Raw genomic sequence first — 24624 nt, 5'->3', positions numbered from 1 at the left:
CTTAATTGACACAATGCTAGCTCTAGCTTATACTGTACAAACATCTCAAAAATAATTTTTGTTTGGATCTTTTTTTTTTGCCTATACCATCCGCGTCAAATTCAAGACAGTGTAGGGGAAAATTTTTCACCCAAATTTATAGCTAGATGCAGTATAAAAGCTATTGAACTTATTTTGGCGTTTGGTAACGTCTGATAAACCGTCAGCTGTCTCTTATTGATCTACTCAATTGAAAGTGTGGAAGTAACCATCGTTTTCCTTGTAGCCTAGTGAGTTCCATACCTACACCAAAGAGGAAGAATGAGACCACTCCTCATCCCAAGACTGGCACAAATACCCACCTCCTATCATAGAAATGTTTGTACTTGTCTATTAAACAGAACAGCCTCAAAAAGTGAAGTTAGGTTAATCCTAATGAAATATACCAAAACATGATGATAGTATAATACTTTAGAAACTAAATTGTGGAAACTAAAACAAAGAATTATGGAAATCAGGTTGCACAGAACGCATTATATTAAATACCTAGTCCAACCTAACCTAATTCAACTTATCCCCTAATCACCTCTAAATATTAACTATTTAGTTAAAATATACATACATCGTGGTTTTCTCACTAAAAATAGGCAAATCGTAACCGATTCAAACCGGTTTTGTCCCATCTCAAACAGGGTAATTCTTGAGGATGTTCTGTTTAACAGACAAGTACCGAAATTTTAAACATAGAAGTTTTAAATTTCCTGGAAATGCCTTGTCATTAGCGCTTGTCCCGAAGTCAAAATTCAGTTGCTCAAAAAGTAATTTTGAATTCAGTGCATTCTGGTTTGGAAAGCCGACACAGCCCAACTTTAAATGACAATTCAATTTCTGATCCTAAAGCTGTTTTATTGTTATTATTATTTTTGGCCTTGAAAGTACATCTTCCATTGTCTTCTCATCTTCAGCATTCATTTTTTCCTCCTTTACCTTTCTTGTTCCTTTGTTTACAAAAGCTAATTATGTTTGTTTTCCGGTATTTGTGTATGATAAGAATACAATACTATTATTGATTGTCATTAAGTGGGCTTCAGGATATTAATTAGGAAATGTATATGTAGAAGCAATGAATTATATTCACATCCTTAGCCAGAATTTTATTTGAGTGTTGGCCAAGAGGCTTGTTCTCTGGGGAAGGGGGCGTAAATTGCCAACAAAACTTCTTTTATATCCAGTTTCTTAAACATATATGTAGATGTATACCAGTATTTATCCTTCAGCATGTACCTTCCATCTCCTTCATGAAAGGTTTGTCTAAATATATAATGTATGCGTAATTTCTCGCCTTTAAAGGTGCTACTCCTCTGTAGGATTTCTTGCTTTGTACATTATTTTTTATACGTACACTTGAGAGTATAGTGGCGATAAAACATGTTCAAAAAGAGCCTTGGCGTATTCCCCCGGTCTATTTCCCCCAGAAATCCCCCGGCGGTGTTCTCCCAGGAAATTTCCCCCCACGAAACTTTCCCCCTAATAATATCCACCCATCTCCCCCCTGGATAATTCCAGATTTTCATTAGACGGAAAATTGAAAGTTATTTATTGTTGTTAAAGTGTATGTACTTTTTAACATATATTATATATGTTATATTAACATATAACATATACCATAATTTGTCAGAAGCTGTATTGTGATATCTTAAAAAGGGAGTTATGCACAACTAATGTTTACGAAAAGGTAAATATAGAGGATGAGAATTTAATTGAAAAGACTGAAGAAATACTTTTTAAAATTTTAATATTAAAATAAATGACAATGATAAAAAGTTCCCTTTCCTGTATTGGACTGTAAAATTTCATAAGAATCCCCCTAAACCACGGTTTATTGCTGGAGCAGCTAAATGTCCAACCCGCGTTGCTGCTACTGACCTTTCTTTAATTTTAAAGGAAATTGTAAATAAACTTAAAACCTATTGTTCTGGTATTAAAAAATTTTCGAATTTTAATCCATATTGGAGTGTTAATAATTCACTGCAGGTGATAGATTCTTTAACAATGGTTTCAGCTAAAAGAATTGAGTCTTTCGATTTTGCGACAATGTATACTAATTTATCACTTAATGTAGTGTTTGATAATTTAAAAACTGTTATCAAGAAATCTTTCCTCTTATCTAGTAAAAGGTTCTTAAAAATAGACAGTTATAATAAAAAAGCTATATGGACAAATTGCTTTAATACTACAGTTAACTTGAGATGTTACAGCTTGGATATGATTTTTGAGTTTTTGGAATTTGTTTTATACAATATTTATTTAAGATTTGGGGGTGATTTGTACAAGCAAATTGTGGGAATTCCCATGGGGGGGGGGGAATGCCAGCCCATTTATAGCTGACTTGTTTTTAAGTCAACTAGAATTTAAATATATGAAGGATAAGAATAATCCAATTAATTTAAAACATGCTTTGTCAAATAATAAAAGATATTTAGATGATATTTTGGTCTTAAATTGTAAGGATTTCATTGATATTTCTAAAAATATATATCCATCAGAGCTTATTCTTGAGCCTAGTCATGGCGCTGGTCATGAAGATAATTTCTTAGATTTAAATATTAATATTTGTGATAATAATAAATTAAGTTTTAAAATGTATAATAAAACGGATGATTTTTGATTTTGAAGTGATTAGTTTCCCATTCCCTGAAAATAATATACACTCAAATATCACATATTCAGCGTTTTTCTCACAGTTACTTCGTTATGCAAGGATTTGTAGTAATTATATTGATTTTAAAAATAGATGTAAAATCTTAAGCCAAAAATTAATATCAAGAGGTTTTTCTGCAAATAAATTAACTTGGCAATTTAAAAAATTTAGTTTTCATTATAACGAACTTTTAAATAAATATCAAAAGAATTATCTAGAAATACTTAAAGAAATTTTCAACTAATTTCGGAGGTTCGAGAAATGTTGTCGCAGCGCCATTTATTTTGAATTGTGTTTCTAATTGAGCGGATTTTCTTAAAAATTAGCCACACGGTAAAGATGAATTCTATCATTGTTTAGTTCATTCAGGTTTTTTGCAATGTGTTAATATTTGTGATTTGGCAAAATTTATAATATTTAGTTTATCTATTGTTGCTAAAGGGAAGGATATATTAACAGGATAAGCTTGTTTTGGTTTTACTCGGTTGTTTTACATTTGCTGTTTGTTTTTTTCTTTCATAGGCATATATTTTGAGGGTGATACCTGACGCGGGGATGCCATGGATATTCTGTGGTAGCCACAACACTGTGCTGGGTAGAGAATTTACAGTGGCGAAACCCTATATAGGCCAGTGTATTCTCCTGGTGAGCCCTTATGTTGGGTGTTGCCTCTGAATTATTTGTCTATATTATTTTTTCTATTGTTTGGTAAATGACGACTTATACTTATTGACGACATGACTGCCTGTCGATGGATTATTCTTTATGGTTGATTGTGTGTGGCTATGCTGTTTGACCTATGTGATTGTATGGATGAGTAGGGTTAAGGCCTCATTCAAGTGCTGGTCTATATAAATCACTAATTTAGGAAAACAGTCTTCCTTTTCTCCTTCTGTCTCTCTTTTTTTTTTGTGTGTGTGTGTGTGTGTTTGTGTTTGTGCTGTTGCATTGGTGATTTCTCTTTTCATGATATATATATATATATATATATATATATATATATATATATATATATATATATATATATATATATATATATATATATATATATATATATATATATATATATATATATATATATATATATATATATATATATATATATATATATATATATATATATATATACTATTATGTAACAAATGAACGAGTTGCCTAACTTACAGCCCTTGCCCTTACGGCTTAGAGGGGGTTGAAATCCCCGAAGGTATAATTACTAGACCTGTATAAATGTTGCATTCACGTTTCTACCGACACAGAGGTGGAAAGTCAAGGCGGGGCACCATTGGCCTTTTCAGGAAATTCTTCGGCAATGATTAGTAACAAGTACTACCAGGAGCTTTGTTTTCACCGATTTTTAATGGTAATTTTTCTCTTTTTCTATACAAAATGCTTAAACGTATTTAAATGCACGTATACAATGTGTCTAAATATCAGAGAACACTATCGTAGAGGTGTTGATTGCATCACCCATGTAGAAGAGCAAGTCATGCAGAAGTTCCATCTACGTGAACAATAATACCCGTCTCTGTCCACCCGGATTCCTGTAGTAAAATTATTATTAAGAACGTATTCAACAAAATTACTGTTCATCAAAAGTTCTGATTAAATAATCTGATCTTTTCCAACATTCGATTCAAAATCCAATATTTGAACTCTCAAGCAGGAAACTGAAAAAGCAGTAAGCTACCAATTTACAAGTATTAGCTAAAACATTTTAACAGTAATAAGTAACTCAATTTCCCTCCTAATGAACATCTGAAATTATCCAGGGGGAATATTGGTGGGAATTTTCTGGGAAGGGGGAATACTTCGGCTCCCGTTCAAAAGATGCCCCGTTAAAGTAGATTTAGAGCTTGATATTGGGTATATATTCTAGATTGGGCCAGAGTAGTGCTGTTATGAAAACAATAGCTTGTCGTTTTTTGTATCCCATAGAAAGTCATAAATATTACTCAAGATATCACGCTAATTCTTAGAAGCATTTTTATGGTATTCAATTTATTAGGATATCTAAGAGGTTAAAAAGTATGTTCAGTTCATGTTCAAACAAATATTTGTCTCTCCTATTCTCTTTAACACATTTCAAGCTTTAATTAACAGTGAAAAAAAAAGTCAAAATAGATTTTTTTTTCATTTCTTTGTGACTCGACTAAATTTGAATTACCATAACTAGTCTTTTCATCATGTGCTTTTTTTTATTGGAAGATCAAAGTGTAAAATTTTCTGTCCGAAATCGCTACTTTTGATATTGTAACTTTTGCTAATATATATATATATATATATATATATATATATGTATATATATTTTCAATTTTTTCATTCCTCACTGTTAGTTTTTCCAACCATTGAACTAAGTATAAGCTCAATTAATTGTTGTTTTGCATTTGTCTCATTTTTTGTATGTACTACTGAAGCTAACGATTGAATTCTCTTAAAGTGTTTCAAGGAAGCTGCACATGCGCCCCAAACAAATCCAAGACCTAATATTACCATGTCTCCACCAACCGGTGTGCAACCGCCACAGCGTCAGAAAAATCATAACCAGTTGCTCCTTCATCTACCCCGGCCTAAACCTTATGCTTCAGAAAGTACTCAAAGACCTTTAGTGATACCTGGTGATAAACACGCTCAAACTTCAGCTAAAATTTTTCTTAAGCCCTTTGAAATGGTGCAAAATAGTTCACCAGCACTTACAGAGAATTGCCTCCATTCTCAGAGTTTACAATCATATAAAAGTAATTCGTCTCATCAGCAACAAATGTTAGCTCAAAAGCGTTCATTTTTAGAGCGTCCGAATTTGGGTGGCGAAAAGTCCATGGAAGAATGCAATCGTTTAGCAGTACCAACATACCTTAATCGTAGCCTTTCTCCAATTCAACTTAGTTCAGGTGGGCTTACTTTACCTTCTGTAAACTTAAATAGAAGCCTTTCTCCATACGAGGGGAGAAGTCGTTATAGCCTTGCTTTGGATAATAGTGTCTCTTTAAGTGAAACGAGTTCGCGCAGATCCTGTGTGAATATTGATCCAAGTAAACCATTCAGCGCGTTTCATTATTTGAAATCCCAGGATGGGAGTTGTTCGAACAGTACTCCAAGTCTGAATAATAAAACCGATGGTGCAAGTACCGGAAGTTTGCCGGATAGGCGTGATTCGAATGCTAGTATGGAGGCTAATGATAGTGTAATGAATAGGATACGAAAAAGCTTTGAGCAGAAAGAGGAGTTTTTAAATAGGCCCTATTGGCCATCTCCTCAATCTCCACCTGTGCCAAAAGAATTTTATGTTCAGCCGCAAAAGTTACCAAAACCCCTTATATGGCCACCTACAACCCATAAGCTAACCCACAGCCATTCTTTGCCTAGTGATGACAGTGTTGCAAGTAGTGATAAGCCATCTCAGTCTCAAAGTGTAGATGCACCCGAGCCGAAAACAACAGTTGAACAACTTAATGTTCTAAAAAGTGTTGAACCCTGGTCTCTAGTATTTAGTGTTCGAAAAATTACTCCACCCAATCCCAACGGAAATATTAGTCCTACCCATACGATAATTAGTCCAGGTAGTGTTGGCAATACTACCCCTAGACCATTTTATGGATCTAGTTCATCTGTCAGCTCTGGAAGTGAAAGTCCTAGTGCGAGTCCGATTTCTGGCACCGTTAAACAAAAGGGCTTTGTTACAACGTTGAATGTGATTAGTGAAAATGCCAACGGGGGTGAGATAAAGAGAGCACCGCTAGCAAGGATTGATGAAATAGTTCAAACCCCGTCACCTCAGGATAAGAGTGAAGCCAAATTAACCATTACTAAGGTTATTTCATCGCAACAGGCGAGGGAGCAGAAAAAAGAGGGCACCCGAAGCACCGATGTACAAGGTATGTTTCCTTCGTTACTCATTTCAATGTTCGTTTTACTGTTATCGTTTGTTTTATCTATGGTGCTAGCTAAATCGCTGCCGTCATTCTGAGATCGAACTTAGATCCACATTTACTCTTGTCCAATCTACTACAGTATACCAGAAAGGTTAACTATAAAGTCTTAAACGCCGTGGGACTTGGCAATAATTTCAAAACGGTTGGATTCATTCCGTGGCCATTTGGATCGAAATTATGTAAGGCCTTTGACTGTATAACATATTCTGTAGTTGACATAAGGCCGTATCCAGGGAGGGGGGTTGGGGTCTTGAACCCTCAAAATTTCTGTTCGACTCATAGAAACGCAACAAAAATGCATAGGCCTATAAACAAATTCATATGAACAAATGGATATAAAGAAAACAATTTTCATGGTTTTTGTACCCCTCCCCCGAAATAATGCTGGACATGGCTGTGGGTTAACACCATAAGAAACATAGACAGATCTTAGTTTTTTTCTTTTTTTCATCAAATGGGGTTTCAGATCGCTTTCCCATCGATGGCACGTGACCTATTCATGAATGTCGAAGGCCCGAGCTCCTTACCATAGCTCCTCCTATATGAGGAAGTCCAGCTCATTTGCCCCAACAGTTGTGGTCAATTAAAGGCAAAATACCAGTGAGTGAAAGTTCTGGATAGACGAACGATTAGGAACTGTTTAAAATTTGTACATATTCCCACAAAAAAAAAACTTTTTCTTTAACGGGTTTTCCTACAATTCTTCCTTAAAAGGCCCTATTAAGGGAAGGGGGTTCAGGCCTTGAACCTCTTTCGTCTGAAATTTTTGTCCGATTAATAAAATCGTAACAAAAACGCATATAAATTTAGTGTTAGTAGTATTTTTTAAAGTTTTTGTACACCCCCCCCCAAAAAAAAAATTCTTGATACACCCTCGACTTTAAGTATACGTTATTTATATTTTTCAAGGTGTTCAACGTCGATTTTCGATTATAAAGAAGATGGCAACAGCTAATAGAAAGTCCTATGCGTCTATCAGTGAGCCCCCTGTTTTAGGAGCACCTACAGATACAAACATTAGAGCCATTTCGAAATCATACCTGACTTTAAATGGCGTTAAAGGAATAGAGATTTTTTGCAAAAAAGGTTTGATGGATGGTAGTGTCTCCCTCTTTGTTTTGCCGACGGCCCTCTATCTTTTTTCCTTCTCACTCATCAGAGTTTTTTCTGTATCTATCGATTTCTCCGTAAAAACATTTTAAAAACCATCATACCCCAAAAATAAAGGATTTGCTTTATTAGTATTTTTGGAAGACCGATCTTAAGACAATTTGATTTTTGCCTTTTATCTACACCACATGGTCGTCTTTACAGAGTCTTATTTACATATTTCCTTATTTATTTGTTATTTATATATTTTACTATTTATTTATTATTATTATTTATTTATTTTATATTAATTCATTGTTTACATATATTGCATATATATTTACGTTTATTTGTTATTACACGTATTTGCATTATTTTCAGAGGTTTATTTTCTTTACAGAGGTTTAAAAGGCTTTGTTGGTGGGCCATCTATGGGGAAAAACTATTTTCAGAGCTTTTAAGTCAATTGCTAATAAAAATGAATGTTTATACTATATACTAAACATGAAGCCACGACATTTAGGCTACCTAGGTAATTCATTTATTTTTAATAAGTATTTTTTCTAAAAAAAAAAAAAAAAAAAATTCTGCGTATAGAGCGTAAAATGTGCAGTTTTTTGTCACACGTAAAAAATGAGGTTACTCACTATTTAAAAAGGGCATAAACCGCATAACGCAAGTTGTGTGCTGCAAGTATACAACGCTTAGTGTAGATTATGTCGCTGCGTGGCACGCAAATTTCAAGTTCTACACCGAGATGTACGCCAGCTGATGAAGATTGAGAAACCCCTTATTATAATTAAAAAATCTGAGACACCTCCTCATATTAAGCCGTGATGTATATTCCCAAATATAATGACTGAGTATTAAACAACAAAAATGTATAAATTGCCCTAGCTAGCAGTTTATTTGCTTTGATTATCAAGAATAACCATTAGTCTTAGTGGACTTGCCCCTAACAGTATCGAGTGTTATAAGCAAAGGCTCGTAATGGTTTTTAATTGACGACATAAACTTAATGGGTTTTTTTTTTCAGCTAAAGGCGAGCAACTTTCTAAGAAAAAACAACATGCAAAATAATCTCGTGCCGAGCTTTTGGTTAAACAGTAAACATTTTACCTCTTTCTGCTTCTTTAATTTTAATTTCAAACGAACAATTTTAAAGCATTCGCAACTTACATTTATTTCTAGACTTATTTCCTATTTATTTATTTAAAAATTAACGACGCTTCTTGACTACTAAGGTCCCTGCGTCGGCCCTGCAATGCATTCCTGCAGCGTGATTCGATCTCTGGGTCCCGTATTACCAAGCTAAGGTCAAATCTACTGCGCCACCACAGGACACTTATTTCCTATGATTTATGTCATTTTGAAATTCAAATTTTGTTTAGAACAAATAGAATTTTTTAGTTTAACAGGAAAAAACTAATAGCGTCTTAAGTGCTGATTTTTTTTTTGGGGGGGGGGGGTATTTTAGTATTCGCTGGTTTGGGTGATTCCTGTTCCAGGTTGTTCAATCAAAACCTATTAAAAAAGATGAATTAATTTGTTCCTCTTTCTTGAAGTCTTGCATCGGAAACGGACATCATTGCAAATTTCATAGGTTCTACTGTAAACCAACATCTTTTTCCGTCTCTCCCCTTGTATTGGATTGTTTTAATATATCTTTCCATATCTGCTTCGGTCTATTTTTGTTTTAAGTTTGCAACTCTAACATTAAATTTCTTTCGTTATTCTCAATCATGCCTGTGGCATTTATATGCAACAGGTTTGAAAGTCTACTGCCCCTAACAGCCTGCACTGAAATTGAAGTGAACCCTATGGAACTTTTTTGAACGTTTTTGTAGTGACAGCCTTTATGAATGCCTCTTCCTCCTATACACCTTTCTAATATCTTCCTATCCCTATATTTATCCCTATATCTATATATATCCCTATGAAGAGTCGGAATGAAATATTTGGTTAGTGTTTTAGGACATTTTCCGTAGTAAGTCCACACGCACTGGTAAAATGGTCTTTGAACCTGTAAAATATTCCCGGAAAAAATTATAAATTCAAAGGAAAAGAGATATTGATGTGTTTAAATATAACCCTTTCTATGTTATTGCTGCCTTCAAAAAAAAAAATGCCACCCCGGGAAGTATCAAAAACACTTAGCAAGTGCCACTAGAACAATTTCTGTTCTATGCATCTTAATTTTGGAACGAGCTATTCATTAACACGCCGCTTCAAAAGTGAAATTGCCTAATAAATTTTTAAAGTATTGTCCAAAATGTGGATTTATTTTATTTTATATCTGTTTAAATTCTAACTTGTCAGAAAAAAAGAACTGTAAAAATGAATCCTTTGAGCTTTTTCTAAAGCTGCTCAATGGCTATCTTATTATTGTATTATAAACACTTTATCTCTCTTAAAATATTCTAATCCCTACTTTTTTTTTTTTTTTTTATAAAACGGCAGTTTTTAAATTCGACAGGTAAAGAAAATATAACGAGTCAGTTTATTTTAGCTAGTATTGAAGATCCCTCGCGTAATCTGCGTAGCAATAATTTTTGTTCGTTAAGTTTCAACTTTGCTCTTTACTTAAACTTTGGAATTTGCATATCAAGAATCTGTTTTATGCAATTTATTCTTGAGATCACCTAAAGCCACTGGTAATAAATACCCGTACCTTTGCCAGAGGTGCCATTTGGGGGGGGGGGAATTCCCACCCCAGATTTTCCAAGGGGCCCAAGCTTCCACCAAAAAGGGCCCTTTGCCGGCCATAATAATAACACTATTTGCTATTAACAATTTTAAACTTTGAAAGCAGGTTAGATACATATGATTATATTAATATTATAAATTCTGAATATTTGCAGTAATTTCTCTAAGTTGATAGACAAAAATAGGTCAGTTCCTGGCCTATCATTCCTTGATGGAATCGTTCCTTGTTATCTTCCAATTGCACTATATAGAAGCAATTATGCGAGCGACAAAATCGTTGTCTCAGCGGCTCCATGCCGTCACCGTCGACTTGGTTATTTCTCGATCGCGCACCCTGATTCAGGCCACGAGAAGCAAACTCACCGACCTGCGTTCAGTTGCTTCATTTGTGTCGCTTTTCAAGAAGGCTAAAGAGTTTGTAACAGAACTCGAAATTGAAGTACCTGCTGTGAATGGACCCGCGACTAGACCCTCCTCTGTTGGTCAGAAAGGACGACCTCGAAGAACCCGAAAAATCACCAAGCATCGGAAACAATTTGTGATGACTTTGACGCTAGGAAAGAATTTAATCGAATCTGGAAATTGGATGACTACTTTGGCGGATGAAATGAAGCAAGAATACTTCAAAACTTTTGACCATCTACTAGCCGAATTTGACAGAAGGTTCACAGATAACTTGCCAGTGCTGAGTACGCTCGAAGCCTTGGATCCAAGCTCAACCAAGTTTATGGACACAGAGCTGCTCAAGCGTTTCTCTTCTCTTTACGGTGAGCTGGATATCGACAGCATTTTTTCGAATCTCAAGCTGGTATTGCCAAGCGTTTCTTGCTCAATGAGGAGAAAAAGCCGGAAAACTTCCTAGACATTGTCGTCCATCTTCAGGCATTACCAGTGGCTTACTCAGAAATAATTAAAGTACTTCGTATTGCTGCCACACTTCCTGTGACAACAGCGAGCAATGAGCGTTTGTTTTCTAGCCTAGAAGTAGTGAAAAACTACCTGCTGTCTGCAACAGGAGATGATAATCTCAGTCACCTCCTTTTGATATTTGCAGAGAAGGATTTAGTAAAAAATTTAGACCACAACTAGCTTGTTGACGATTTTGCAAAGATGAAAGCTCGGCGGTTCCCCTTGTTACCTTGAATGTTATTATATTTTTTTTTTATCTTGTTATGTTTTTCCTTTTTGCAAATATATTTGATCTGGAAGATTTCTGCTGAAGGGACACTGAGATTTTGGTTACAACCCTCAGCATAACAATGAAGGTTACTCTCACCGACGTATTGTTTACTTAAATAAGAAAGTTTCTTGCTGAGGAATGCCAGCCTGTAGTCTGGGTGAATTTTCCACTTTCAGTTTAATCACTTAACCTCGTTGATTGTATTCTTCGTTGTTATAATTAATCTTAGAGGTCAGTGTGGCTGAGTTCCACATTTGGTTACAATACATTTTCAAGCAACACACGGGTGCAGAAAATGCATTTTTACTTAGAATATTCGACCAATGTGCTGCCAAAACCCGGATTTTTCTTACGCGACACAAAGTGAATCGGGGGGGGGGGGGGGGCAGATGGAGTTTATGCCCACCCCAAGATTTGGCCCAAATGGCGCCTCTGACCTTTGCGATAATGTTTCTGTCTTTAAACTGTTGGTGAAATCTACCCAGTATATTAATGAATTTTAATCAAAATGTATTTTTCATCAGATTAAACATTCAAATCAGTTTGCTGATGTAATCTAGACAAAAAAGAGTATGACAGTGAGTACGCTGGTGCGTAGACATAATTCATAAGCCTCAGGAACCTAATAATTAATGATTGTTTTTAAAATTTGTTTTCAAAATGGAATAAAAGTGCGAAATAATTTCTGTCTGGATAGCCGTTCCCAGGGTTGGTGGTGCCCGGGGAAAAATTAGTGGTAAATGTCTGTTCTAGCACCTATGTTATAACGCTTATGTACATAGAAGCTAAGTAGAACCGGTTTTCACTGAACTTGTGATCTCTATTGAATGCAATATATTTAGTTTGCGATCTGTATGATGAAAATTTTATGTTTTAGAAACAAATTTTGGCTATATATTTGCACATTGGGGGGAGGAGGGGGTTTAAGTGTAGCGGGTCTGCATGCAAAATGTGTTTGGTACAATTATTATGCATATTATGAAGTAATAATTGTCTCTAATTCCACACTGTCCAAATATTTTACCCCACCCTTTCCCCCTCTAATGTGTAAATATAAAGCACAAAGTAAAGCATTTTGTTATGTTTCATTAGGAATGAGCGTCAGAAAACAGGTATTATATTTTCATCACATAGATCGCATACTTGATGAAAACCGGTTCCACTTAGCTTCTATATACATTAAATAAAAAAAAGTTTTTTAAATGAAAGTAAGGAACGATATTAAAACTTAAAACGAACAGAAATTACTCCGTATCATATTAAAACAGTAAAAAACTTTAGCCCCTTTCATATACGGATTAAATTTTCTCAGGCTCATAACTTTTGATGGGTAAAACTAAACTTGAGGAAACTTATATATTTAAAATCAGCATTAAAATCCGATTCTTTTGATGTAGCTATTGATACCAAAATTCCATTTTTAGAGTTTTGGTTACTATTGAGCCGGGTCGCTTCTTACTACAGTTCGTTACCGCGAACTGTTTGATAGGCGCTATAACAGACAATTACTAAATCAGTTACAGCGCCCCTCTCCTGATTCAAATATAACAATAAAAAAGTCAAACCAAAATGAAAATTTTCATCAAAGTAGGCAATCCCTTAGCCGTGGCATCCTTAGCTGCGGCGGCCCCTAAGAACGGCTCTGACTATAGGCAAGTGTTCTTGTTACTGCGCTTCAAGGGGGAGCATACAAGAAGGGGGAAATATGACGTTATATTATTGCTTTGTCACTGCGAGTATACTGAGTATATACGAGTATAATGATAAAATTTGGAAATATTTGGAGGTACTTGTGCATTATTGAGAACACACTCAATAAGTGAAGTTAGGTTCTTTCGTGAATCAAACTATGATGCGAAAATCCGATTTTTCAGGATAAGAGGTTGTTGCCCACAACAAAACGTCAATGAACACAACATGACTTTATGTTCTTACGAGAAAAAATATTTTTAGAAGTTTAACAATAGGCCATTTTTGAAAAAAGTCAATTTGTGTGTAAATACGTGGTTTTCTGACAATAGACTACCATTTATTACGGAAGTTTGTTTCATTTATTTCTGGGTTTGTGAATTGACAAATCTGGCCCGGTGTAAACGAGAGCTAGTCATTTCTAAGAAGACAGTTATCGACTGGAATATCTACCTCCATAAAATGTGGATGTTGTAATTTTACAATTTTCCTAATAAAGTGTTCTATTTTCATCATATTTTGTTTTATTTCATTAGCTTTATCAAAAGTTTAGGCCATATATTTGCACATTAGGGGGGTGGAGTGCATTAATCAAATACCTAACTTAACCTAACCCAACCGTCTCTCTATATAAAATATTTAATTAAAATGTACCTGCATCGTAGTTTGTTTTGCGAAAGAACCTAACTTCATTTATTGAGTGTGTTCTGAATAATACAGAAGTACCTATTTGAATATTCGGAAGGAGTTGAAAAATGTCTCACAAATTTATCAACTTTATGTGACAAAAATAGGTTGGATGAAACCAAAATGCAATCAGTTAGTGATTGCTAAAGAAAAATAGACCTTCAAAGGAAAGCTACTTCGAAGGTGCTTGGTACCATAAGTTTTCAATATTTAACTTAAAATATTAGCATAAGCTATTACTTTTTAGCATAAAGTTTTAGCAGTTTGGTGGCCTCTCCTACCAAAAATTAATTGCATATGGAAGACTCTCCCAGTTAAAAATTGAATTATCATTTGTTTCTAATGTATAAAAAAAAACTGAAAAAAGATCCCTCTGGTGCAAAAAAAGTGATTTTCCCTGTTGTTCAAGCTAATAGATTGCCCTTTTTGTTAAAGTCAAAGGACTGTAAGTTTCCTGTGTAAGTTTTCGGCCAAGACAATTTCAATGGTGCACTTTTGTTTCAATCTGATACTATTTTTACAGATTTTAGGCTGTTTTTCGTTTACTATGGACCCATGTCGTCTTTTACTAGGTCGCAGCTGCTGCTGCAACCTAGTAAAAGATTTTCTATGAGCTCTTATTGGGGAAAGTTATCAGAATATGAACATGATAGCTTCATTCCTGCTCTGAAGAAATATTTAACTTTTTTATTTTTATTGTTTTGAACAACTTCTTATGTTATTATTCTTACTTTCTATGTTTCAAATCCTTGATGTCTATTCTTTCGAAAGAGGTTTTACCTTTTAAGGTCTTGAATCTTCGCCCAGTTTTTATATATTCATAACATACATGAAAATTATGACTCGACACTTCATACAGATGTAGAACTTAAAAAAAAATTCCTGGTTCTTTCAACTTCCTGTTTTCCCCACTTAGTTTCTGAAATTTTTTATTGAAAGAATTTATGAAGTATATGAGCATAGTTATTCTTATTGCAGATTCTCCGAGATTTCGTGATACAGATATTTCTTATGGCGTTGGCATGTCTGGTAATAGAACTGTGATAATTGGAAGTAATAAACTTCATTGTGAACCTCCTTCTGAACACAAGGATGAGCAACCAAAAGATGAAACTGGTTTGTCTTCTTATTTTGTATTTTATTGTAGTTTAATGTACTCGTTTACGACAAAAATCTATTTATGATGTGCATTTGAAAAATCTAACTCGCCTACTTTTATTCCCGTTTCTTACCGGTTTAAAATTTCATTCAGGAACACAGGAGAAGCAATCAGGTACTAAAAAGGCGGGACTATTTGTCTTCCCATTCTGACAAGCGACAAGGGTGACAAGGGTGAGATGAATGGTTAACAAAATTATGTCACAGGCTAAACCACTAAAATTAAAGCAAATTTTTAACCACAGAACTATAGAAAAACAATGTTTCTTTTTCTCTTTCATTATATGCTGCTATTTCATCTTCCGATTTTTATCAAAAGGAGAACTATTTAAAAAAAAAACTACTTTACAAAAATAGTCCAAATACCTGCCTTGCTTTCCTTTTTCTTTCTAATGAAAGGGATGCTATTATATACTAATCTAGAGTGCAAGGTGATAGCTCTCTCTTAAAATAGCTGATTTGACGACATAAATAACATAAAAAAATAGGACCGTGCTCTTTCACGCATTAAATGTTGCTTTTGTCTTCAAATTATGGACCCTAAACGTCAACGTGTGGCTCCTCCTGCCCATAAGTATGCTCGGCCAAAAATAAATAACAGGTTTGACTTTAGCCTATTGATTTTTTTTTTTTTTTAATTCCTCTCCTTGTTTAAAAATTTTTTGGTTAATTCAGGTTTAGAGTTTAAGGAAACCAAATTACATGAGGAAACTATCAAAGGTCTAATATACCGTTTATGGTTATGTTTCGGTATTGTTTTATGTTCATACATAAAGTTCACTTCACCGCATTTTGTGCAGCTTTTGTCAAAGAACTGCCTACTTTTCAAACTCGAAGAATGCTTACAGAAAATGCAGAAAGACAAAATCGTTTAGATTTGCCCTTTTCTTACAATTTTTCGTTAGTTCTGGCAAATTTATATTTATCACTGCATTTACTGTATCTGAGGTTTTGAACTAGTTCGCCATAAAGCCGACATATATCAATTTGTTGCAAGAGGCAGGGACGTTTCCCTCCCCCCTTCTTTTCAGAAAAATCCAAATTTATCCCAAATTTCTGGGCACTTCTTATTCATATTGTCAAAGATTTTTTTTTATCATTGCCCCCTTCCACCTGTAAAAGTGTGCCCAGCAAAATGGTACTCTTTTGGTAACCCTTCCAGTGCAGTTTCTCCAGCCTTAGAGTAAATTATTTTATATTGGAGCATTTGCAGAAATTATTTCGTTCCCAAAAGCTTAGTTTTTTTTTTTTTTTTTACATCAACTACACACAACAACAAAAATGAATCTCGCAAGGCCAATTAAGCTTTGCAAATAAGAGCGGTGTAACCAATTTAAGAATTAACGATGCTTCTTGACTACTAAGGTCCCTGCGTCGGCCCTGCAGTGCATTCCTGCAGCGTGATTCGATCTCTGGGTCCCGTATTACCAAGCTAAGGTCAAATCCACTGCGCCACCACAGGACAGGGGTGCAACCAAACTCGCCGTTCTTCAACTCTTCAAATATGCCGCCCTTTATTCGTAAACCTTGCCAAGCCATCTTAAACTTTCTCTAATTATATCCCTGGAAAGTGGATATGAAAATTATTTAAATGTTAAAATAAACGCAATGAGCTTTTAGGAATGAGATAAGTAAATATTTATGATTGTCTTAAAGTAGTTTCCAGAATGCTTGGTAAACACTATTCTGGCAAATGATAAAGAAGAAGGAGTCACCTTAAGAGGCCAAAATACAATTTGCGAAGGAAGCTAATCTCTCACGCCATCTGTTTCTTGTAATTCTTGATCGGGCATCATCCTAAGACTAGAGTAGGTTTTACAATTTAGCTTTGAAAAAAAAAAAAAAAAAAAAAAAAAAAAAAAAAAAAAAAAAAAAAAAAAAAAAAAAAAAAAAAAAAAAAAAAAAAAAAAAAAAAAAAAAAAAAAAAAAACACGACCACTGTACCAAATCCAAATGCTGCGGTTTTTCCGAATTACAAGAAACTTTTTAGAACTAAAGTTAAATGCATTTTTAGCACCAAAGAAGGCAATTAATGTGCTTTTTTACAAGTGGGTCTTTAGAAAACCAAGGAAAGCCAGTGTTATTTTCTCAATATATGCATTCCGTTTCGAAGGAGACATGGGCCACCTTTGGAAAAGATCATTTACAAGCATTATATGATCAAAATCATGTATTTTTGAACATTTTTTTTTTTTTATTCTGGATGTATGGTTTCTGGTAAAGAATGTATCGATGACCATTGTCCTCGCCCTGTAGCAGCCTGATCCTAAGTTAGAGGCATATGATGAAAATATTGGATATTTTGATGTCTGGATATTGGTTCGAGTCCTGGTGTTGCTGGTTATTTGATTTCGAACGGGTGTCAATGGTGTAACTTTAAGCTCAGCCAAAGTCGACCCAGCTCTTAATGGATACCTGGAGAAATCTAGGTGAAAACGAGGGAAGCGTTGGACTATTTGCCCCATACCATGCTTTGTATTCCCGGCCGAAGGGAGTGAACCAAAAGATCGGTACCTACGCAACGCAGACCATTGATCAGCATACGAATTTTTTTTTTCTTGGGTGATGTTATAACTAAGAATAGATGCTGCAGGAAAAGACTTTAACAGTAGGAAAAATAACTTTCGTTTTAACTCACCCTTCCCTCTCCCCTAACAAAATTCTGGATACAGCCCTGATTGTTGCTCAATTCTGAAACCCATGAAAGAGCAAGAACACGTGAGCAAGAACATAAAGATATTCATGATGACCATAGTGAATCGAGCCAAGTGTATGACAGATGCATAGGCATCAAAGGAAGGAGAAAAGTATGCACAATATGTTTTAGAGAAATTGCTAAATAATAGGCATGCAACCAAGTGACGAGGCTGAAAAACTACTCTCCATCATTGAATTGACACGAGTCCACTCAGCGTGCTTGTGGTCAAAGATTGACTTCGATGGCTCGGACTGTCCTCGGGATGTATGAAAGCCCTTTCCCAACATTGAATTTACCAAGCTGTGTGCAGAGGATGACTTGCTGGAACCATATTCCGCGATATCCACACATGTAATCCCCTTCCAACTTGGAAACGTAGACCAGGCGGCCAAAGAAAGAATCTCTGTCAGACATTCAAGCATGACCTGGATTTTTTGGGGTGGCTTCCGCGGACATTGCCGTCGTTGGAATAATGACTGACTGAAGATTGTAGAAGAGTCTGCTGCTGACAGATCGTGCTGGACTACGTCGGTCATCCCATCGTCCGTTGGTTCTGGGCAGGATGGATTATCGTCTGGTTCCCGTCGAAAGTAATTTAAGTCTGGAGAGGATAGATAAAAAAAGCGAAAAACTCTAATTTAGACTGGGATATGATAACGAAGAGATGTCCTAAATCTATAGGAATTTCTTGGTGACCTAACCAAAAACTTGAAAAGGGCTAGATTAAAGAGGTGTGTCCGATCAAAAGTAATTTAAGATAAAAAGATAAAACTGAAAAATTAGAAAGAAAAAGAAATATTCCGTTACGATCCAGAAAGTAACCCCAATAAAGTAAAATCGTTTCGTCTATGGAATCCAGGAGTTTACCAAAATAAAACAACAATCAATTAATAATGGAGAAGTTCCAGCTAAGTCACAAAGTAACTATCGGCTATTTGTTCTTCATTTTTGCTGAAGATACTTTGTTGGTTCTGCTCAGAAAATAATTGGAATTTGGGAAAACGGCCAAACCAGAAACTTCAAAAGTTTGAGATGGGATGTTTTTGAGTATGTTCCCCTCAGCTGCTGAGTTGTTGTAAAACTTACTTTTACTATGTGTTTTACTTTACGGTTTTGCTTTTTAGTTTGATTTTGATTGATCATTGAGCTGTTTAGCAAAATGAGAAAAAAAACGCGCACATAATATATTTGGTGGAAGTTGTAATATAGTAACGACTGTTTATGTATATTAACCCTTTGGGTCAATATTTCGGAATGTGAATTCTGTTAGAGACTAATTTAGCGGTAAAAGTTGTTTTTAAAGGCCTCTTCAAATGTTGAAGCCTTTTGTGTTTGCTAAGTTTGCTATTCGTAAATTGGCCCTTTTCTTGACGGAGGAACGTATATAAAAAAAAATGAATAAGCTTATCGAAGTAGAATACCACAGAAAATACTTCTTTTGGTACGGAAGGATAAAAGTTGAGAACCCGTTGTTTTTATCTTAGTGTTTACGTTTTCTTTTTTTCCTTTTCATCGTGACAAATTTTACCTGTTAGACGATCTCGAGGGATGTTCAAATAACCACGACGAGGAAACTCCTCCAACTTCCCTGGCTGAGGACTATGACAGGAGATTTGTCCTTAGACAAAATTCCTATCGATACGCCATGCGATCTTATTGGTCAGGTCCGTTTTCAATTAGTTCAATGGGCATGCTAGGGCATGACGGCTTATACCCATTGCTTCAGATGACCCATTGTTGTTATTTGGAGGGGTTAATTTAATTTTTTTATTTGACGTTTGGTTTTGCCACTTTTTCCTTTTGCTTTTTTGCAGGGAATTTATGCATTAAAAGTAACCTAGTTTAGCGTTCCTGATCCTTTTATACCCGACCTCCTGACATAATAAACATTTCATAAATTGGCTGACATTTTAGACAAAATTAAAGACAGGGAAAGCCGCTCATCAATCTAAAATCCAAATTGTTTATATTTATTTAAATTAATTATTATATTTATTGAGGTTTTATATTTATTGCATATTATTAATATTTATTGCAGCGTTGTGTTAGATTTATCAAATATGGCCACGATTCCAGCTGAATTAGTTGGTAATGTCTTAGTAACTATTAGGTTTTTTTCCAATGGTATGTCCTGATTAAAACGCCACCTGTGCTGTTTTCCTTGCAAACTATTATCTTTAATATTCAACTTATGAAATCTGACATTTCTTATTTAATGTATCTATTCAGATGATCGAGACTTATTTCTTCAATTGCCTATATATGAGGATTTAAGTGAACTTGTGATGATCTGCAACTGCTGCCCTGGTCACAGACGGGGGATTTTCAGTAAATATGGGGAAACAAAGTGCAATGCTCAGAGGGAAAAATCTGTTACATTTTTTACTTAAGTTTTTTGGATGGGAAAAGAACAAGAAAAGACAAGATACCAAAAAATCATTAATATTAAGAAAGTGATTCTGGTTGAAGTTAAAGTGCCAATGAGCATTCATCTTGTTTTATTTGTATTTTTTTTTTTGCTATGTTTTGTGATTGATCTACCCTACCTTACCCAAAAGTTAACGATCTACTTCACATTCCTGTGAACTTTTACCATTTTATTTTTATTTTTCGGTCTGAATCTTGAGCAATTATAGAGGATGCCTGTTTTGTTTTGTAAGTAATGGGACATATAAGTAGCTTATCCCCTTCTTTGTATTGAAAGTAGGTCGTATTATCTTAAAATGCTGAGAAATTAAGGACCAACTCGGTCAATGGTTTTGGGTAAAATTTTAGTTGCCCTCTGTCGATGAGTTGCTAACGCCGAATCGGATCGTTAGATTCGTCCATGACCTCAAATGAGACCCTATCTGGATCGATCCTTGGATGTACCCCCTCACAAAGTAGTTTCGATAGAGTTGAGTTGCTAACACCAAAACGGATCATTAGATTCGTCCATGACCTCAAGTGAGACCATATTTGGATTGATCGTTGGTTATGAAATCTCACAAACTAGGTCTAATTAGTTCTGCCAGATTCACGAGTGATTCGGGTATCCTCGAGAATTCGCCCTTATTGACCCTTTGACTCAAGACTACAATGTCAAGTAATCCTATTTTTTAAGGAATCATTCAACATTCAGAACCCAACTCTAAATTAGAACTGATACAGACTCATTCGACTAAAAGACTAACTCGATTTTGACCGACAGGCTTAGGTATAAAAAAAAAAAAAAGAAAAAAAAAGCTCGAGTTAGTTTCAAAATCTATATATATTTTTTTTTTTTCAATGTACAACTCTTTCCTTCATTCGAGATTTTAGGTTAGTGGCATCTGGAATAGCCCATTTTCTAATAATTTCCTTCGTCAAGGACGTGCGTCAATTCATGAAACTTGGGGAGGGGGCCATTATGTTGTCTTTAAGAAAAAGTATTTTTTGAAGTCTAGAGGAGCCAAGTGTATTTTCTTCCCTCTACTCTCCCTAATTGACACCACTGGTCAAGGAGGAAGTTGCATTCCTCCTTATGAAATACCAGAACTCCTTGCTGAAAAGATTCGTTTGCAATTAGCTAGTTTCTCAATGACAATTACACTCTTTCATTGGCCTCTGTAAATAAATGTGCCGTTATCTTTATCATAAATTTGTTATACTGTATTTCTGCATCCAAGTTAGGAATTGGGTAGATTTAGAAATCTAGATGCATGAAATCTTGTCAGAGGAGGGTTAGAATAATTTTTTTCTAGATAAAGGATTGGGGGGGAGGGTATTGGAGTTTTTCTGAAACCTTAAATATCATACAAACCCAATAAAAATAACATCTTGATTAGATAAGGATTATTTAAGATACCCGTAACAAAAGTATAAAAGTTCAGAATAGGGACGAAACCTTTTAATCGACACTGAACAGATACAAGATTTTTTACTGTATATTTCGAACACATATACAGTATTCATCAACAGCAGTAAAACTCCTGATGATGAACAGTTAATGCTAATGATGATGATCATCATTACTGTTGATGATGAGCTGATGATGATGCTAATTAGTTTATTAGGTATAAAATTTTGTTTGTTTTTGTTCATGTCTTTTAGTTTTACTGCTGAAGATGAGTACTGTATATATGTTCGAAATATCCAGTTAAAAATTTTATATCTGTTCACTGTCGATTAAAAGGTTTCATTTCTGTTTTGAGCTGTTATACTTTCGTAATTTAAAGGCAGTATGGTCTTCGAAGTTATATACCCCTAGCAGGGAAAGACTTTACCCTTAAAATTATGTGAATTTGTTTAAGTATACTTGATGGATCAGGAAGGATACCCCTCCTGCATTTTCTCAGTGATTTAAAAATATCCCACCCCTTTTGAAAAGCCTTTGTAAAGAAATTACCTTTCAGTTTTAACCCGCACTCTTTCCCCTACCTTCGAATAAATCTTTTAATACCTCCTATAACCCCTAAGAGTTGGGTCGTGTGTTTGTCTAGGCTCCAGAAGTTTTGATTTGCATTTGGTAGAGTTAATAGTTAACTAGAAAAAAACATGGTAGCGATATAAAGAACAATATTTTTTGGACAATGATTAATTAAATTGATTTGGCCAAACTCTAAGCTATGTGCTTCGCCCAATTCATTTCTTTGCATCGTTTAATAATTAAAGCTAAAACTATAGTCGGTGGAAGAAAAAGGATGGATGCCCCCTCCCTCAATAAAAAAAATACAGTAAAAACTTGAGACCAACAAATAGAAATTGAAGACTCGATCCACAAGTAGTGTAAACCGGACTTAATCATACACAAACCACTCTGTAAGGTATTTTAGAAAGCAGTTGAGAACTTGTTCGTTTAACCTGATATAAGCGGTTCATTCTAAGATTTTGCGCTTATGAAGTTACACATCAACATTTACTTCATAGGCTCCTAAAGTTTTATACTCCTCCCCCCTCTCTTTTAGACTCATTCTGCTTATTACCTCTTGGTATTCTCAATTTATGTAAAATTAGTAGTACAAATAAAATAGAACGCTTGTTTCCTCAAATGTCTTTTATGGCTTTCAGCTCGGGATGGAATTAAGCCCTCCCTAGCAGGCTGCTGGACACTTGGATTCGGACAGTATTGAAAGAAAATGATATATATATATATATATATATATATATATATATATATATATATATATATATATATATATATATATATATATATATATATATATATATATATATATATATATATATATATATATATATATATATATATAACAAAAAGAGAAATCACCAATGCAACAGCACAAACAGATTAAAAAAAAAAGAGAAAGAAGGAGAAAAGGAAGACTGTTTTCCTAAATTAGTGATTAATATAGACCAGCACTTGAATGAGGCCTTAACCCTACTCATCCATACAATCACATAGGTCAAACTGCAATATATATATATATAAATATATATTATATATATATTATATATATTATATGTATATATATACATATATATATATATATATATATATATATATATATATATATATATATATATATATATATATATATCTATATATATATATATATATATATATATATATATATATATATTTATTCATTTATTTATTTATATATAATTTGTCACTGACTGAACCTCAGACTAAAATATACATTGTGATATGGGAAATTGAACCTCTCGTTCTTCTGATGGAATGAACAGAATTTAGAAAAATAAAATAAAAATACACATTTTTGTGTTTGTTTTCCCTCTCTGTTTGCTTGTTTTGTCTTTATTTCTTTTCTGTTGCAGATATAGCTTTAGATGTTGCTTTTACCTCTTTGTTATGTTTATTTTATTTTCGTTTTTAGATAAGCATGCTCGTCTTGTCCGACCCTCAGACTTGTGTTTTTCCCTCCCACCTACACCAGATAGCTTAGATGAGAGTTTGGATAATTATTTTGTTTCTCCTCTATCCACGCCGGGGTCTATTGCCTCGGACTTTGGTGAAACTGTTCTTGAGCAGTTTGACGATATGCTTGCCTCATTTTCCACAAGAGCCCAGTTGCTTAAAAGCTCTCACGAAGGTTTGTTTTATTTTATTTTATTTTTTTGGATTTTTTTTTGTCTTTTTGCAAACAGGTGGTTATTTCCAATTATGTTTATAAAACCTCTCTATCAGAGGTCTACGGAGAGGGATGGAGAGGTTGGGGCCCGCATTAACCCCACCAAATGCTAAACTCCAGGGTTTCTGGAAAATTCTTGTTTAAATTACCGAATAAACTTTTTACTCCCCCCCCCCCAAAAATTCTTACGTAAGTGTCAGTTCTCTATTATTATTTTTAGTCTCAGAAAACGAAAAATTGGCTTAGGGCAGTTGGTCTCCATGATTTTTGTACTGCTCAGTCTGTTTTCAACTCATGGGCAATATTGTCTTAATAGGGAGGGGAATTTCCTTAACTCAGTAGCCTCTGTGACGGTAGTGAACCTGCTGTAAAAATTCAAATAATTTGACTCCTGACACAAATGTAGGAATCCTTACCGTTGGCGGGATTTGAGAAAATGGGGAAAAACTACAAATGCTGCCTGAAAAGCAGCAAAACTAAGGAAATAAATATTTTTTTTTTTTGGTTTTAATAATCCCACTTAATGAAACCAGTTCCAAGAGTTAATTCTTGAAAACTTTTCCGGAAATAGAAAATTTTGAAATTTATTTTAGCCAAATCATTTCAATATGCTGTGCTAATTTTGAATGTTTTAATAATCATCAAAGACCTGGACAAAACTAAAATGCAACTAAAGGAATGTACGGAGAGACCGCTTTCTGCGGATAGGTAGGATCAACGTATCCGAAAAATTC

The 24624-nt window shown here is 34.5% G+C and overlaps 1 protein-coding gene across 1 annotated transcript in view; it reads left to right on the top strand.

Moving 5' to 3' along the window:
• Positions 1-24624, top strand: part of LOC136029867 (rho GTPase-activating protein 21-B-like) — a gene marked incomplete in the record, with an annotated part of 199960 nt that overhangs the window by 123431 nt on the left and 51905 nt on the right. The window contains 4 exon segments of the mRNA XM_065708329.1: positions 5121-6555; positions 7522-7698; positions 14942-15079; positions 23636-23851. Of these exon segments, the coding sequence (XP_065564401.1) occupies positions 5121-6555; positions 7522-7698; positions 14942-15079; positions 23636-23851 (1966 nt within the window).

Source organism: Artemia franciscana, chromosome 8 (assembly GCF_032884065.1).
Source record: "Artemia franciscana chromosome 8, ASM3288406v1, whole genome shotgun sequence".
NCBI lineage: Eukaryota > Metazoa > Arthropoda > Branchiopoda > Anostraca > Artemiidae > Artemia > Artemia franciscana.
The sequence above is the reverse complement of the archived record's forward strand: the minus strand, read 5'-3'. Positions and strand labels throughout refer to the sequence as shown.